At 48.2% G+C, this 17,964-nt stretch overlaps 1 protein-coding gene across 2 annotated transcripts in view; it reads left to right on the top strand.

Moving 5' to 3' along the window:
- The window catches only part of LOC144163206 (uncharacterized), a 294,763-nt gene that overhangs the window by 171,476 nt on the left and 105,323 nt on the right, over window positions 1-17,964 (top strand). Inside the window, exon 2 of one of the 2 annotated variants that reach the window (XM_077694062.1) lies at window positions 6,325-7,332. The exons of the other annotated variant lie outside the window; for it this stretch is intronic. Coding sequence (XP_077550188.1) covers window positions 7,218-7,332 — 115 coding nt within the window. The 5' untranslated portion in view covers window positions 6,325-7,217. The remainder of the gene's footprint in view (window positions 1-6,324; window positions 7,333-17,964) is intronic. 2 annotated transcript variants of the gene reach the window in all.

A 17,964-nucleotide genomic window follows, 5' to 3' on the forward strand; every position in this document is an offset into this window, starting at 1 on the left:
TCTCCTTGTAATTTAGCGTAAAGAAAACTGCAGGTACATTTCAGGCAAAATCTATGTATATAACCAGCATCCTCCGCGTTCATTTAGTTAGGAACGCTCGTTGGGTTGGTTTTTACGATAGTAAGCGAAAAAAGCGGCCTCGCAAGAAAGAAATGGCGTGTTCCAAATGCCGCAGAAACGCTCCAGCCCCGCAAGAAAGAAATGGCGCGTTCGAAATGACGCACGGCAGCTTCAGCATACGAAATTAAAGCAAGCGAAAAAAGAACAGAGCTCCCCCTGGCGCAGATTCAGGCGGGGGGCGCGCGAGCACTACGAGGGCGGGAAATTTGAATTGCATAGGGTGGTAGCAGTGAGCGGATAAACGGCGCCACAGCCCATTATGGCGAATCACTGTTCTGCACTACCGAACGCTTTCACATTGAGTGGAACGGCTTTAATTTTTGAATCAGCTAGCTTGACGTTGCTGCCATTCGCCGAATTTTCTTTGATGACTGCGTTAAATGGTCCCTTGAGCTCATGATGGGGAAGCTGAGCTGCAGGATTGCCTTAGAGTGTTCATTCCTGGGAACAGCCGGAGATTACTAAGGATGTGAAATCCCCGATGAACCGCAAAGCACTTGAGTTGTGGAATACGGTCAAGCAAAAAGTGCGCGACCGCTATAGCCATTGTGTCTATCCATATGGGGAGGACAGAAGCGCATAAAAAATCCCGGGCCATCTCCTCTAACGTAAAACCTGGGGAGGGGCGAAGCATGCAGTGTATAAATGTATTCTTGGCGCCTTGGCGTTTTTGCCCGCGGAGATGAAACCATAACGTGAAACCTAGGGATGGGCCAAGCATGCAGTAAGTGTATTCTTGGCGCCTTGGGGTTCTTGCTCACGCAGATGAAACCGGTGGGGGGTAGACGTATAAAGATTTGCCGTAAGTCTCGTGTCTTTGAAGCACGAAGCGTTCTAGCGCAAGGCGTTTGAAAGCAAGTGTCCCGTTGTTTTAGTACTGTGGCTACATGAGACGATGACGACATGAGACGCCGACAGCCTGAGCCCCTAAGGAGTTCGCCCCTAACACTCAGCGGCTTGGACAAATCTGGCGCTTAAAGGGACCATGAAGGCAAAACACAACTCCTGATGATTAAAAAGGATAATTTGTCCCGATAAGAATCATACAAGTTTTATCGGAAACTTCAAATAGATAACAGAGATAAGGAAAATATAAGAAGCAGTGGTGACTCCCTAGCTACTTCCTCGCGACGCTTTTATTTCGTCACAAATCTTGTTTGTGCAATTGTCAGCCGCCGACTTCAGCCCCCGCCAAGGAAGACGACTGGGCGATTGTGGTGCGACCTCTTTTGTTCCGTTTGATCGCATCAGTTGAATCCTAACGTGCAGGTGACCCACTGGGCCTCCTCGGTTATCAGTCCCGGATCGTCCGCGGACTGCCCGAGCCGCGATCCAGCGCTCGATTTTCCCATGTATTCCTATGGGACTTCCGGTCTGAAGGCAGTCCTCGGACTGCCCGCGGACCGTCCAGGACTGGTAAATCGAGGATCCCCACTGATGACTATATCTTGGTGCCAGGCCACATCACGTCGCTGTAGCGCGAAATGTGAATGCTAGTCGGCATTTCTTGCCTTTTTTCATTTAAAAAGGAACGTGTTTCGTGGCTACGATGGAGCTGAGTTCTTTCAAATTGAACAAAGTTGTATTATGTCTTGATAGCCCCTTTAAATGGGACGGAGAGTACCCAGTGCAAGCACTCAGCGGCATTTCTCGGGCTGGCTAGGGGCTACACAGTCATTTCATTGCTTTAAAGGGCCCTGCAACACCTTTTTTTAACTGTTTTGAAACCTTAAATGCTTGCAGAACGTAGTCACCCAACACACCGAGTACTTAGATTAGGGGGTCGCAAAGTACCTCAGCCAAAAATTGCTGCTCTATGCCCATGAGATAACTTAGAAACTCGCTCAAAAGACTTTTCTCTCTCTCCCGGTCTAGATGTTCTTCGACGGCTCTAATTACGTCACTAGGGAAATGTAGCGGCTCTTGGCCGGTTTTTCTTCAGTTGCAGCAATGTACGCTTGTCGATTGCAACTTTTAAAAAAAGCCACAAAAGCAAAGCAGAAATGGAAGGCGTATCTGGTCCGACGAGCGAATCACGCAGTGTCGCTCCGTACTGGCAATAACTATAGCATTCGCAGTGGTTCCAGACGCGAAGGAAAGAGTGACAGCACTTGTCGAAAGTGTTTCAGGGTTCCTTTCAAGTCCGGGCCTCAAGCCAAACTGCAGGCTTAGCTTACGCCATCAAATCCACCCCCGCTGCACGGCCCTTTTGTGTTGGTAAACGTTGTTTCTTCACAGTGTCAATGCATTTTTTCCGCATTTTTTGTTCATATTACCCGCAAACGTCATGACTAGCCCAGGTACAGCGAACCCTCGTTATAATGAAGCCCTGGGGAAGGGAAACTGGCTTTGTTGCAAACGGTGCTTCGTTTAAAGCGGTGGTGATTATTCAACATGGTAAAAGGCGGTAGAAGACAGGGACACAAGAAGAGACAGTACACGGTACGAGCGCTGGACATCAGCTGCGGCTTTATTGACGAGAGCGGCAGCACACATATATATGCGCAGAAACGATAAAAAGATACGGGAGGCGCAGCTTTGACAGAGAATGTGATTGAAGCTGTACATGGGCATTTTCTCTCGTCTAATCCTCGTCCCGCGTAACTGTCTCTTCTTGTGTCCCCGTCTTGTCGCGCCTTTTACCTTGTCGAAATCGTATCACCAACTAGCCCTAATTTCTGCTTTCAATAGTGACTATTCAGCTTTCCCTGCATTGCAGTTTGCCGCCGGGACGGTAAGGGAGACTTTGAATAAAGCGACTTCGCTATAACAAGGGTTTCGTGTATTGACGAGTACGCCATTATTGCCCACCGTGGCAACATGAAGTTGGTTACGCGCTTAGGCAGTCTCGTGGTTCACCTTCACTACATTGAATTCGAGTGACCAATCTATGCCGCAAACGCAGAAAATTGAGTGATTAAAAACAGCGTGCGTGTTGTTTGACTACAAAACGTGACCTGCGCTGAGGCACTGCGCAATGCAGAAGAACGTTATGCTTGCATTGCGGAAGGTCGCAGCATAGACGAAAGTTTTGAGTCGAATCATGAAATCTGTGGTTGGACGGAATCCCGTCTGGTTGCGGTGGGTCATGATTCAACGGGGAATAAAAACACCGACGAAAAAGTATATTTCGTAAAATAAAAGACGTTTCGGCTCCCGTGTGGGAGCCGAAACGTCTTTTATTTTACGAAATATACTTTCTGGTCGGTGTTTTTATTCACCGTTGTATCACAGTCGAATCATATGCTCGGCATAGTGTAGCAAAAAAAAAAAAATCTGTAGTGGTAAATGAGCATAGAATTTACACGGGAATCTGCTGAAATTGCACAGTTAAAGGGACCCTACAACACTTTTTATAAGCGCTTTCACTCTTTCCTTCGCGTCTAAAAGCACTGCGAAAGCTATTGTTATCGCCAGCACGGAGCGGCACTGCGTGATTTGCTCGTCGCAGAAGATCCGCCTTCCGTTTCTGCTTTGCTTTTGAGGCGTTATTTTTAAAGTTGATATCAAAAAGCGTTCATTGCTGCAACTGAAGGAAAACCAGCCAATAGCCGCTACATGGCCTTACTTACGTAATTCGAGCTGTCAAAGAACGTCAAGACCGGGAGAGAGAGAAAAAATCTTTTGAGCGAGTTTCCAAGTTACCTGATGGGTATAGGGCAGTAATTTCTGGCTGAGGTATTTTGCGACCCCCCTAATCTAAGTACTGGGTGTGTTGGGTGACTATGTTATGCAAGCATTTAAGGTTTCCAAAAAAGTTGAAAAAAGTGTTGCAGGGTCGCTTTAAAGCGAAGCTTTCTACGTCTCACTTATTTGTCCGTGAGCGCCGAAGACACAGTGCAGAAAAGCCAACTTTATCAAACGATGATGACGAGCATGGGTGAAGTGCAGAAAAAACTTTTTCCGTGGTAGGAGGAATCGAACCTGGACCCTTCGCGTTTGAAACCGACGTCTATCCGATTGCGCCATTTCGGCACGGCGGACGCAGTTTGGATTTGGGGAAGGATGCATGGACGGGCAAAATTAGACAGAAAAAATCATGCACCCCTCCGTCTAACGTCGACAATGGTTGAACGCGATGCTTTCTTCGCGCGAAATGAACTGGCGAATGGTCAAAGTCAAAGCCACTGGCATGAAATGCCCAAACTGCGTGCGAGTCAAAGTCAAAGCTCAACGAGAAAAGTCCAACCAAACCTTCTTCGAGTCCAGGTGCTAATTCAGGCGACAACCAGGAACTGCCTCACGAGAAAAATTCGCGTTCAACCATCATCGTCGTTAGAGGGAGTGGTGCACGAGTTTTAGGGGCGAAGCCTCGTAGGCGCTCGTGCTGTTGGCGTCTCATTTCGTCGTCGTAAGTGTCGTCTCATGTAGTCACGGTACTAAAACACCGGGACACTCGTTTACGCCTCGCGCTAGAACGTAACGCGTACTTAAAAAACACTGGAACACTTGTTTACGCCTCGCACTAGACCGCTTCGTGTTTCAGACACGAGACTTTTAAAGCAAAGCTGTATACCTCTATCCCAATCGTGTCTTCTCCGTGGGCAAAAACTCTAAGGCGCCAAGAGTACACTTATACACCTCTTGCTTCGTCCTTCCCTTGCAGGTTTCACGTTAGTGGATATGCCCGGGATTTCTTTTTTTGCTTATGCCGCACGAATACGTGAGTTTAGCCCTAATACGTGAAGTAACGACGATAATCTGGCACAGGAGAGCATTTCTATTCTACCGCAACGAAAATAACAGCTACGAGAACTGGTGTTTGTATTTTTTAATTACCTTACCAGATCAAAACCTACAAAGCGTAGGCCATGTCCAAAGTTCTCCCAGACAATTTACGCGATTTTTTAAAAAAACGAGAAATGCGTGTGTAAGAGCGCTGTTCCCATCGCACCAACAACCCTGTCGATTTTCTGGCATCTGCTAGGCGTAGCACTGGCCATTGCGTGCCCGGCTAAATTTAGCCCATTGCTAGCACGTTTGATTCGTATAACATGAGCGGAAACAAAGAAGACGTCTATATTAACCTGAAACCCATTTTTTTAGGCTGAGGTAGTATGAAAAAAAGTGACGTAATTATAAAAAATTAGTGGCTTCACATTAAGAGCCTCATTAAAATAGTGACGTCACAGTATGAAAACTAGTGTGATGTCATTATTCCTTGGGTCAGGAAACCGGCTTTGTTATAAGTGGCATTTTGGTAAAAGCGGAAATGATATGCTCCTTATGCACGGAAGTAAGGACTATGAAGTGCTTCGAATGAAGCGAGATTTTGAATAAAGCGATTTTGTTATAAAAAGGGTTAACTGCACTTCGTGCGACGGCTCCGAACGGAGTATCGTGTTTTCTCTGATGCCGGTCTTTAAAAAAAAGTGAGGCAACTAGATTTCCGATACATAAACACCCAATGGTTTGCACAGCTTAAACGAGGATGTGATGAATTCAGTTCGGTGTCCGAGAAACCAACGGTATCGTGAACGTTTCGGCTCGCGTCGGTTGTGTTGTCTGTCCGGTATTCAACAGCTCGTTGGCGGCACTAGGCTGGCTCTTTGTGTCCTCAAGACGTTCACGCTTACCTGAAGCTGGGATAGACGGAACGGCTTTATTCTCTTTCTAAATGCATTGACGTTCCGTTCCGGCAACTGGCGCGGGCTCTTGCTGACGCCAAGCCACTCTTCATCTTTCTTTTCCATGCCGGCAGGATCAGCGGGCAAGGTGCGCCCCTTGCTGCATCTGCGACGCCGTGGTTTACACCCCCGACAAACTAGCTAACAGCCGCGTCCGTTAAGGTCTGTAACGCATATCTAAAAGGCCGCGATGGCTTTGTTCTTTCAACACGAGGAGACATGGTGCCGCCAGAGACGTCTCCACTCGGCCACACGGTGTCATCCAAAGACGGGCTGCAACACAGAAACAAAAGATCAGCACGCCCTCGCACCTCCCCTACTACAGTCATCGCACCTCGGCCCGGTTATAGCGCCTCTTTATCATCTCCTCCACTCCGACCTGATGCCGCAAGCACCGGTACGACGCCTCCCTGCCCGTCACTTGCTGTCGGAAGCCGCGGTGGCGCGCGCTCGCTTGATCTCTCCCAACTTTTGTTGCGCCAGTTGTTCTCCCTCCGCGTTCCGTTGCGCGCGCGGAACGAAGTCGGTTTCTATTTCGCTTCTTCAGCTCTCTTCCTTGTTTTTTTTTCCCTTCCAGCCGCTTCTTCCTCTTCCCCGCCAGGTGTGCGAGGAGAAGCGTCGCCGTGGTGGCGAGGGTGGGACGATGACCCGACTGGCTGGAAGGAACAGCGGAGGGGCGAGAGTGCCACCCTGCGGAGCACCGCTCCGCCGCCTGGCGCTTTGCAGGTATTCGGAACAAGGAGAAGACCCGGCGGAACTTGGCCCACGCTTCTACTCCTCCTCTTCTTCCTCCCTCCTCTTCCGGTTCTCCTCCCCCTCATCGTCGCACCAATTCAAGAACCAAAAACTAATGACGGAGAGGTCACGTGGTCCTCCTTCCTCCTCTCTGGTCTGCCCTGCGTGTACGTAATGCCCTTCTTTCCCCCCCGCCACCACCGAAGGCCCGCTGAATCAAGTTCATGGTTGCCGCCGCCGCCGGCAGACGATCTCTACCCGCTACCGCTGCCAGGAGCGTCCAGTTGGCCGAGCACAGCCGTCCCGGACACTGCAGTGTGCGTCATCGAGCACGGCACGGCGGCAGCGTCCCGTTTCCTGGTGTCTCCCGCGGCGTGACCGTCCAGGCCACGTTCCGTTCCCGTCCGCTCGGCCGTGGAAGCTGTTTGTTTTGCCGCTCACGCGCCAGCCTTCCCGGCGGGACGTCTTGTCGCCTGTCTTGTCTTCTAGTCGTCGCCGCGCGCGCCGGAAGGAGTCCCGGTGCCCTCGTTTGCTCCTGATTGGGACGGCGAAGATAGCTGGACGCTGCCTTGCCGCCTGACCGCCGGGGACTCACCCGTGGGTGCTGATAGTCTCGGTCCACAGTCACTGCTGCGTACGGGCATGAGGAGCTGCTGATCGTAAATCGGTGACGCTTTCTTGCGGTCTCGAAGAGTCCTTCTGGAAGACGACGGAACACTGCACCCTTGTTTCAAAATGTGTGCCAGTGCGCAGATCACGGGGCCCTTTGCCGGCCGGTTACGAGTGCTTACCGCCGGACTTCTGCTTGCGTCTCTACTGTTCTGTGTCCCAGCCTCGGCACAACAGGAAAGTGAGTATGGCTTGCAGTCGTGAGGTTTCGCTTTAAAGATGCTGATGGTCTTAGGAGATGGCGATAACGCTGCATTAGGTGTGTCGCTACCGCCGAATTGCAATGGAGTTTACCAAACTCCTGGCACTTGTCTAGGAAAGTCAGGACATGTCTCCTGTAACGCAGGTTTACTAATAATTGACGAAGCAGTCACCATAAAAATCAACTAATTTCTAGTTAAGCTTCAGATAAAGCTACTTCAATGTAAAGTTAGGAGTATTCCTATGTCGGTTGACATGGATGCTTTTCCTGCTACTCGCCAATTAACATAATAAATGCTACCAGGAAATGAAACTCGTGGATTCTTAGTGACAGTTTCATAAGCACTCAGCGTTAGACACTTCGAGATACGCCCCAAGAAGTTAGAAGCTGCGAGATACGTCCCAAGCTCCCAATACTTTAAAAAATAGGCTTCTAAGTATGTCGATATTAAAAAATCTTTCCCCACGCGAGAGCTTCGGTATATGAACTTTCAGTCGGTATACAGTATACCATCGTTACAACAAAATCGCTTTATTCAAATGCTTCCATTACATGATGTTTTTTCGCAGCTGCATTGCAGAGACAGCAAGTTATCCTCGCATTTAGCGAAGTACCGGTCATAACGAAATCTTTTAACTGTGCCGAGGGCATCGCTATAACGAGTGTTTACTGTGCATTGCTGAACTTAATGTCATTGTGCGCAACGAACTCTGTTTACTGGAATTGGTAAAAAGAAAAAGAAAAGTAGTGTTAATGGCGCGAATATGCTACAAGGCCAGCTTAAACCGACGACAGCTCGGCCGGCCCGATGAAAGCATAGCAGCGGGGCCGCTAAATCGGGATGAGAGAAAAAAAAAGAAAATGTTCTGACCGCGTGCGCGCCTTGACCTCGAGGGCAGCGGCGCAGAGCGCCCACGGAGAAGCCGCTTCGAAAGTCCGCGATGTGGAACATGCAGACCTTGCACTGCTCGCACAATGTTCTTGCCGTCCGCGATCTTGATCTTGCCCCTCTTCCTCCTCCTCCTCTCGCGCTCCTTTTACTCGCACATCCCCAATCTCGACTCCATCTGCAGCGCGTTGTTTTGTCGCGCTTGTAGGACGTGGCCGGCCGCGCTCGAGACCGCACGCGCGCGCGCTCCTCACAATGCGAGTTCCAGTAGCGGGACTCCACTGTTCCATTGTGTTCGCCGCTAATTCGCTCGCACTGCTCTTGTCCGCCGTGATGGGGGCCATTAGCGGCAGGAGTTGGATGGCGTCGACGAGAATTCGGTCAGCCCCTCGCCGGCCGGCAGTAAAGCGCGGCTTAGTCGAGAAATCTTTTCGAGCGCACAATCTGGGTCGTGCGCGTTTAACTCCTCGAGAGTTCCCTCTTTTCGTGCTTCTTTTTTCGTCCTAAAAGTGGGGGGTGGTAGTTAGCGCGCGGCTTCTATGTGTGTGTGTGTGTGTGTGTAAGGGGGGGTGCTCCACATTCGCTCCTACTACGCCTAGACAATTCCTGGCCATTCATTCATCTCGGAGAATGGTTATTACGCCCTGTGTTGTGTGTCGGCAGCACTGCGGAAACAAAAGCACGCTCCTTAACTTGTCCCAACAAAGGCCTCCGCTGTTTACGTTCCTGTCGACCTCCCAGAGCAAATATTGGGAGCACTGACCCGACAAGGCGACCGCAGTTGCCGCTAGTCCGCCGTGATTTGGGCACGTAGGCTTATTCGTCTTATGTACGACAAAGGCTCTGGGTTCTGTACTTCAGTTACAAGCCCCGAGGTCGGATGGCTAAAGTAGAACGCTGCTTGCTCCAACGACTTCTCGGTTTAAAAGCAAATCGTCGGGCGCCTGTCATTCTTTGCGCAGAAAGCTCCAATTTTATACCCAACACTAAAGACTTACATCGGCCCTAATCTATAAATTATATGTTTGGCAAAAGCTTCAGCGAAATGGTGAACACTCATACTGCTACTTCAATCCGTGCTTATAAACTGTCAATATTTCACGAGGTTGATGGATTCTACTAATGCGTGTCCACAAAACCAGGTGCGGGGTCACGTGCAATTCGAATTGAATTAAAATACATCCATATCCAATATATTTGTTTCTTGCGAACTCTAAGGACCAGATTTTTGCACCACAAAAAGGAAGTTTTAGACTCCCAGGTATCAAAGATGTTTCCTTGATTATATATCTTTGTTAAACCATCGTTCCACGTAATAACGGGTCGAACCAATGGAGATATACGAAGTTGCAGTTCAAGCTCTTAACATTATCCGTGAAGAGTGGCACTACGGGGGCGTCTGTTTTAGGGACCTTTATGTAACAATCGCCTATTTCACAAGCGAGTGTTTCGGTTTGACAGGGATCTTGAACACTGGTGATTCTGCTCCTCCTAGTCCTTGTTTGATACTCGCCTTCACGACTGCGCATAGCACCCGCCGCGGTGAATCAGTGGCTAAGGCGTTGTGCTGCTGAGCCCAAGGACGTGGGTTCGATCCCAGCTGCCACGGCGGTCGCTTTTCAGATGACGGCGAAAAGCAAAAGTGCCCGTGTGTCGAGATTTTGGCGCATGTTAAATTTCTCCAGGCGATGAAAACTAATCCGGAGACCTCCATTACAGCGCGCATCATAGCCCAGATGCGCAAAACACCCAAAATTTAAAATAAAAAAACGCCATAAATAGTAGGCAACGTCACGAACAAAAAAGCTCCTAAAAGGGTAGTAACGGCTGCATTTACTAACTCCTTACGGAGTTTACTACCCCCCAGAACGGTACGTAGGTCCTGCCACTAAGTGTGGAACCGTTACTAGTCTAGACCGTGCACTTAGTAACTGCTGCTGGTTTGATACTAACATTCACTGAAGTAACAAATTCTACGAATTATTGAACATAATAACTACAGCTCTTTTTCCACACCAAATCACGATTAAAAAGTTTTTGCACATCCAGATGCTGTCTTGTATATGCTCACATTAAAATTCATAATTCTGAAATTATCGCTAAAATATTTGATTTTTACGACAAGCCCACCGACTCTATCAGGGGTCTTTCCGCTGCTGGTTATAAAAGCAAGAAGAGTAGACGTATTTCTAAGGTAACCAAGTAATACTCGCTCTCCTCGTGCATCCCGCTGCCTTTCTTGCTCAATTCACTTGTTGATTGTACACGTGTGATATGTGCGGGATGAATGTGTCTATGTCGCGCTGCGCACTCAGCAGATCAAAATTGTTACTCGTAGCTTTTTACTAGTTCACGCATGTCCAGTTAGTAAAAGCAACTAAGTACCTAGTCAATACTGGGACAAGTAACTGATTAGTGGCTTGTTAGAAAGCGCCACGACCTTTTTTTTTAAGAGGGACCAAAGGACCCAATCTGTCGCTGAAATTTATGGAAGCTTTAGAGAAATATTAACTCCAAATTACTAAGTTGATCATTAAGGGAAAAAGCAGGCGTCCCGAAACGCGGAGTCATAAATTTTGATTGGCTACACTCTAAGAACTCGAGGAGTGCTGGGCACTCTGTCTAGGAGTAAAAACTTTTGTCCCATATTTCACTCCCTTTGCAAGCATTGGGCGACTCTTCCGAGGAGTAGCGCGTGGCGGCCGAACGAGAGGCGAAACACTCCCCGTGGGATTTACTTGCTGCTTTCGAAGCGGAGTACTTGAACCCTGTGTGGGAATTGCAATGCCATCTCCAAGGCAGCGTTCCGTCACTCCCTTTAGGCGTAAATAAGCTCTATTGGCGGCGTTCCCGGATACTGCAGACGGGTACTACTACTCTCTCTTGGAAAGCATCTCGTTACGCCTCAAGATCGTTCTGCTATTCCCCGCGAGGCAGCGTGCTTTCGCTCCGCCTGCTACTAGACCCCCCCCCCCCCTTCCCCACGATGGTACTATAGGCAGTTACAAGCAAACAAAACAGGACAAGCTATTTTGAAACATGGAAAAGAAGAAAAAACAAGCTCAGACTTTATTTTTCAAAATACCACAACAATCGGTTCATTCTGCAATTTAACACAAACTGCAATTTATTGGGAATTAAAATATCACGGCATAAAAACGGTTCCTACTCCACATGCACACAGGAGACGTAGCGCCTATTTAGGATACATCCAAGAAAAAATTCACAAATAAAAATGCAGCAAAGCAATTGAAAACACTGAAATACAAACATTAAATTATGACGATAAAAATGACATTAACATCCACAAATAAAAAGGTACTGGCATTAGCACGAAAAGCGTTAGTAGAAATACAGCAGTGGGAGAATAGTTAACAGTATTAACATAAAACAAAATGGCCTTAGTACATCAGTGAGTGCTTCACATGGACTGAAAAAGCCAGCTCTTATTTAACACACATAAAAAATATTTACAAATAAATTTTGCGAAAGAAAAATCTGGGACTAAAACAATTCAGCGTGGATTACTATTAACGCATTACAAGCTGCAATCAACACAAAGATACAAAGCCATTGACACGGCAACTTTGCAACAGATATATTTTGGTGGTACAATAGGAAACCGCAGGAAACATTCCCACTGGGTTTTTTAGGCGGGTGGTTCTCAAATGAGGATGCGCTAGTAAGATTTAAAAAGGCATAACTTGGTATTAAAAACAAACACGTTCGAGCTGACTGCTTCATAATGTTGGTGGCGGCCTCCAGAACAGTACCGACCAGGGCACCGTGCTTGAGCCAAAGTAACGTCTACAGAAGCAAGAAGGTGCGCTTCGCCTTTGAAGCGTGTTACACAATGAACGGTCAAAACACAGACAGCAGCAATGGGAACCCATCCACGATGTCCAAGGGTGTGAGAAGTGTCTTGAATGCGACGGCCACTGCTGCTAACGCCTCGGGGATCTCTCCCTCTCTCTCAAAAAAAAAATCTTCGGGCAAGTAGCGTCTTCCCGTGGTTCCTACATAGACAGAAAGAGGGTGACAGCAAAGATAAGTTCTACAGTGAAAAAAATATTAACGAGTTTTACAACGTTAAATGAAGTTTATTGGGTGATAGATTAGTTTTTGCGCCGAGAGCACGAATTGAACCCGTATTGGAATGCCATACTGCTTGGCGCAGTAACCAGTCTAGATGCGGATGTGGTGACCTTGGATGCCACCACGCTCATTGTACCACTTGGCCAATGTCATCTCAGACAGCGCGCCCTACAGCTGTCTGCCTACGCACTGCGCCCCCAACCCATTAGTGCTTACGTGTCCGTAGCTTCAACTGCTTACCCCGCTATCGTTCCCGGTATAAAAATATTGCACAAAATTTAAGGAAACATAACTCTTTTTGTAAGGTTATAATCCCTGAATAATTTGCATTAGATTTTGTCCTCAGCCGACTGCAACGTAGGGCCAATTATACGTTCACAAGACTAGCGTGGAAAAGTTGCTAATGGGGCATATAGCTACTGTTTTCTTCATTCTCGAGTACGCTTCGTTGCATGCACGCTGCAGATCGCAACATTTGATGAGAACCAATAGGCTCGTTATTGAACGATCAGAACGCTCGAACGCTCGAGCGACGGCGACAACCGACGCGAAAAAAGTAATGTAATGGATACAACAAACAGTGTGGGCGACAGCGACAAACGAAAAAAAGTAATGCATTGCTGCCAATGCTTTTCGTCGTCGTTGCTGCCGCTCGCTTGGGGGCTGCTTCTGTCCGGGAATAAACCCGCGACGGCGACGGCCCGTCGCCTGCCGCCGTCGCCGCCGACAGCGGCCTGTGTAAAAAATTTTCGCTTGTCTGTGTCGCTCACAATACCTGTTTGCCGTACACACTGAGTGAGGTTTCTCGCGTCGCTCATCGCCTTAGACTCATGTAATTACCCCTTAACAGTGCGGTGAGTACGCCCCGAAGAGTCCCATTTACGTCCATCCTGCCCTCAAGCAAAACGTAAAAAAACTTGTCTGAACAGCATTTCAGTCTGCTGCTGTACGCGCGGCGGTCACTAAAATTATTGTAATTTAGTGACTACCACGCGCTAGACGCGCTCCTATCACTCAGCCTATTGTACGCAATTCATTGGAGCCGCGCAGGTAGCCACAGCTACTGCACGGCCGCCACTCTAACCCTAGCCGCCGAGCTAAGAGTACAGCGTAGCGCTGCGATTACTCGCGCGACCATGCTTCCTACCTGCGAAAACATTCCGCAAGGATACCAACACTTCACGAATCCAAGGGATTGAAACGGTGCAAGAATCGACGCTGTTTGCACACGGGTACAAAAGCTGCCCTTCAAAACTAAGCAACGGTCAAAATCAGTCACGAAAACGTTAGGACTAACCGCTTCCGCGGACAGAAGTACCGAGAGTAACTCTGCTTCGTTAAATACACAAGACAAGAATACGAGATTAACTAATGGCTTACCTCTACTTCCCGCCAGCGTTTCTTCGTCCGGTAGATAAATCCAAGGTCGTAATAGCTGCGAAAGATCCCAAGCTCAAGGCGCGAAGCCTGCAACGGCCGCGGATACAGTCCGGCCATAGCGCGCGCATCGCTACACAGTGCGCATAGTTCCGAAATCGGCCTCAGCGCTGCCGCCGCTGTGATGTTCGTCCGAAAGAAAAACTAGTTCCACGCACGCACGCACGCACGAATGAACGAATATACGACTTGCTCGCGTGTACATGATGTCGCGCTGACGCACAAGCGGCCAGCAGTTAGCCAACACACGTCGTACTGTGTCGAAGCAAGTATGATGAAAAGGGCAGGTCCAACTTCCCATGTTGCACGAAGCGTCTGCTTGAAAGCCCACTTCGTTCGTAGCACATGTTCTGTGGTCTGGCGCGGTCTGTAAGTCGCCCGTCCGACCTTGACGGGTTCACCGCCTGTGTAGGTTTTTGCAGAACACGCGCACTTCGTGGCTCGCTGAAGGTGCCTTTCTCACGCTTTCTCGGGCGGTTCGCGTTACCTGATCCCCAATATGTATGACGCGTTACGTATCGTGATCCACGCCTGCGCCGCCGCGGGGGGAGGAGGGGGGGTCATCATTTCTCTTTGCTTAACAAAGGCGCTTGAGTTCCAGCAACCGATCGGTGTGTACGCTTTTATCGTCGCTCGTCAGCCGACGAGATAGTTTTCACCGTAGAGGGTGTATTTGAGGTGCCCTCGCAGTGATATCGCCTGTTCCTCACACTCCGATCTTGCGGATAGGCCCCATATTGCTGTTAATACCAGTTATGTATACGGATTTCCTTTATTTAACCTAGTAAAAGCTATCGTATGTACATGCCTATCTCGGCGACACTAGCCACGGTTGTTGGGTCGGGTTCGTGTTGCGCTTGCAGCTTGAGCTATCATAAGAGCGCGGACTTCACTTCTTCCAACACCATTTTTCTCAATCGATCTCAGATTTACAATCCGTTATTTTTAGCTCGACTAGGCGCGGGACAAGCGTACGTCTATAGATCAAACTCTTTCAAAGCGACCGTCTGCAGCGGTCCGTAGATTAGTTCCTTCGGTTTGCCGCCTGCCGCGACTGAACGCTGCGAGCAATCGATACACGAATTCATATTCTTGCACGTTTAGAATGCGCGGCAGAAGTAATCGGGCGCTTTTTACCCAACCGCTTTATATAATATATTCGTATGCAAATAAAACATCGCTGTTGAGTTGGTGTGCGCAGATGGCAGGAGTGCATCTCCATGCTTACTCCCGCACTGGACAAGAATGAAATTGCAATTCTACTCTTCGTACTGGAGATGGGAGACGATGCGCAGGTTTACTCTTCACTGGTGCGGGAGCAGAACTGGGGCTGCACTCCGCCGCGCACGAGAAGAGTACGCGGTCAGTTTTGCTCTCCTCCTCATGGGGAGCGAGCATTGCATCCAACTCCCCGCAGCTTTCGAGGGGAGTCCACCAACGCTTGCAAGAGTACAATGACGGTTGGACTCTTCAACTGCTCCCCCGATTTCTTAGAGTGTAGGGCGCGTTAGAAAAATACATCTGCAGAAATTCAGACAATTGTCTGCTAATGCGTAGCATTCTTATACCGCCTGTCTAGAGTGTGAGTTCTTTAAAGCCATTTATTTTTCTGGATTTTGTGAATTATGTCCGACCAATTATCTCCATTTACGCTATTATAACGATTACAGGTGTTACTCCCGCAAAATCTGCGTTTTTGCGTTACTCCCGCAAAATCTGTCGTACAGAACCGCGGCACAGCACCAGGCAGTAAATAATTCTCGCTCGTCCCTCACCCACTCAGCTTTACCACGTCCGTCTGTTTTTTAGTGTTTGTGTTCCACTTTATAACTCAGCCATCCTCACCTACGACACTAATTCTCAATATTTATATTCTTTCTTCAAAATCTAAATAATTGTGCTTTCCCCTTTGTAATGGGGTGACCATTAGATGCCAGAAATTTAATTTCACCTACACTTATATTATGAGGTATTTATTAGTCGTTATTGCGTTCTTTTAAAGGCTTTGTCTCGGTTGTTTTTAGTAATGCCTAATCACGCTTGGAAATTTTCATACCGTTTTAGGAATTGTGCGCTGAAACCTAATGCAGCCTGTTCAAAGATGCTCTGGGATAAATTATTAGCCAACCATTTACTAATATGCACTGGACTTCCCCTCTATTCCTCAAAAATACCCTGGTAACTAAGTCTGTTAGCGACTTTGAAGCCTAGCGATACTTATCAAACAGTTCTTTACCGCTACATGGTGTTCGCGTCTATCTGTTAGCATTTCTTCGTGATTCCGCACGAATTACTTCGACAGGCCGACTAGCCGCTCTTCAGGCGACAACTTGTCCAGAATTAAACCTCGCCGTAGCTGGCGTGCACTTGTTCCACTCATGTACCGTAACGTTCACCTGTACGGCGGCACGCAGTACACTCTTTAAAAAAAGGACGGGGCATTCACTAATATAATACTAACAAGTTACTTGTCCCAGTATACACTAGGTACTTAGTAACTGGAGGTAGTAAATGTAGCACTTGTCAGAATTTCTAACCGAAGCAGGCAGTAAGAACCAATACCCCCACTAGTGAAGTCCCAGCGATAACACTCTTCTGAGCTACATACGTTTACTAACTAGCCATGCACAACCTAGTCATCAGCATGGCCTTAATCTAGTGCATACTACTTCCTGCGCTCAGTTAATTTACTAACCATTCAGTTGTTAGCGGCAGAGCCTACGTACAAAACCGCGGGGTGTAAAGTTCGTAAGGAGTTAGTAAATACGGCCGTTACTACCTTTTTACGACCTTTTTTATTAAGAGTGTACAGTCAAACCCGGTTATAGCAAACTGTAATATGCACCACGATCAGTTCGATATAACCAATAGTTTGATATAGCCTAACGCGCCTATAACGATTACGAGTTCACAATAGGCGGGTACACGCCCCCCACCCACCCATCCCCGCATGCAGAAGCGAACACAATAAGGTATGCCATTGCCATACACAAAACAATCCATTTAGTGCAAGCAATAAAGCTACTTTCCGCCTTATCAGCCTACTTTGCGAAAAAGTGGTGATTTTTTTTTCACGGTCGTTTTAGAGGCATCAACTAGCACAGCATTCTCTACACGAGGCATCGTCCGCATCAGTTCGAGCCCGTGTCGAACTATCGAAGCAATAATGGCGGAGCATATCGACTGCCTAAAGCGTTTCGTAAGCGTCGGACGGCTTTCACTCTCGCCATCCTACGCTCTTCGCTGCTTTCGGCAGCACCAGCTGCCATGACATCGGCGATGGTGTCTGCGTCCGAGGGGCTGGCAATGACTGCAACGTCGTCGTAAAAATTCAGGAAATCTTATATACAAGGACGCTCTTTTCGGCACAGAACGGAAACGTTAGCGAGCTCTTCGTACAGTTCGCCGATGATGCCGTCTTGGTCTGGACTGGCTGACTGGCCATGTTTACGGTTACGGAAAGTGTCGGGAGCCACGTCATCTACGCGAGGCTCAACATCTCAATCGCCGCTCCGAGACCATGCATTTCGGCGGTAATTCTAGGCGCGCCGAGTTCTATATATCAGATGTGAAATTCGTTACAAGGAATATGTCTCACATGTATTTTCCTAGCTGATTTCTTTTTATTCGTTATATAGCATAATTCTTTCTATCCGGGTTAGTTACAATCGGGTTTGACTGTATAGGCTTACTCCTGTTCGGCCACTGACAAAGGGCCGGAGTTGCACCGGGGTAAGGCACTCGACCGCTGCTCCGGAAACCCGCGTTCAATCGCCCGTGAACCCGAATGTGTTTTTGCTCCGAAACTGTCTTTCTCTATGTTCTGACCAAAAGCACGTACGTCTATCGAGTCGCTTCGACAAAGAGTCACACGCGCTAGCTGCTTAAGAGCTAGTGAAAAATGTTCTGTATATATGTAGTAGGTATCTTAGAAATAGAATCACACTTAAATTGACCGGTAACGCGATTATATCATCCCGCCCAGTTTTATTTGCTTATCGAGATTAGTTAGTTGACATTGAAGTTGTAAACGTTACACAATTCCCGCCTGTTGCCGATACAACGCCGTCTATGGAGGGATATTGCCTACAGAAAACGGCCGTAACTTTTAAAGGCGAAGCCCCACAGTGGCTGGGGCTGTTGACGTCTCCTGTCGTCGTCGTCGTCGTCGTCGTAATCATATTTCGTCT

This window comes from Haemaphysalis longicornis, unplaced genomic scaffold, assembly GCF_048455015.1.
Source record: "Haemaphysalis longicornis isolate Haplotype H1 unplaced genomic scaffold, Haemaphysalis longicornis Haplotype H1 scaffold_12, whole genome shotgun sequence".
Lineage (NCBI taxonomy): Eukaryota > Metazoa > Arthropoda > Arachnida > Ixodida > Ixodidae > Haemaphysalis > Haemaphysalis longicornis.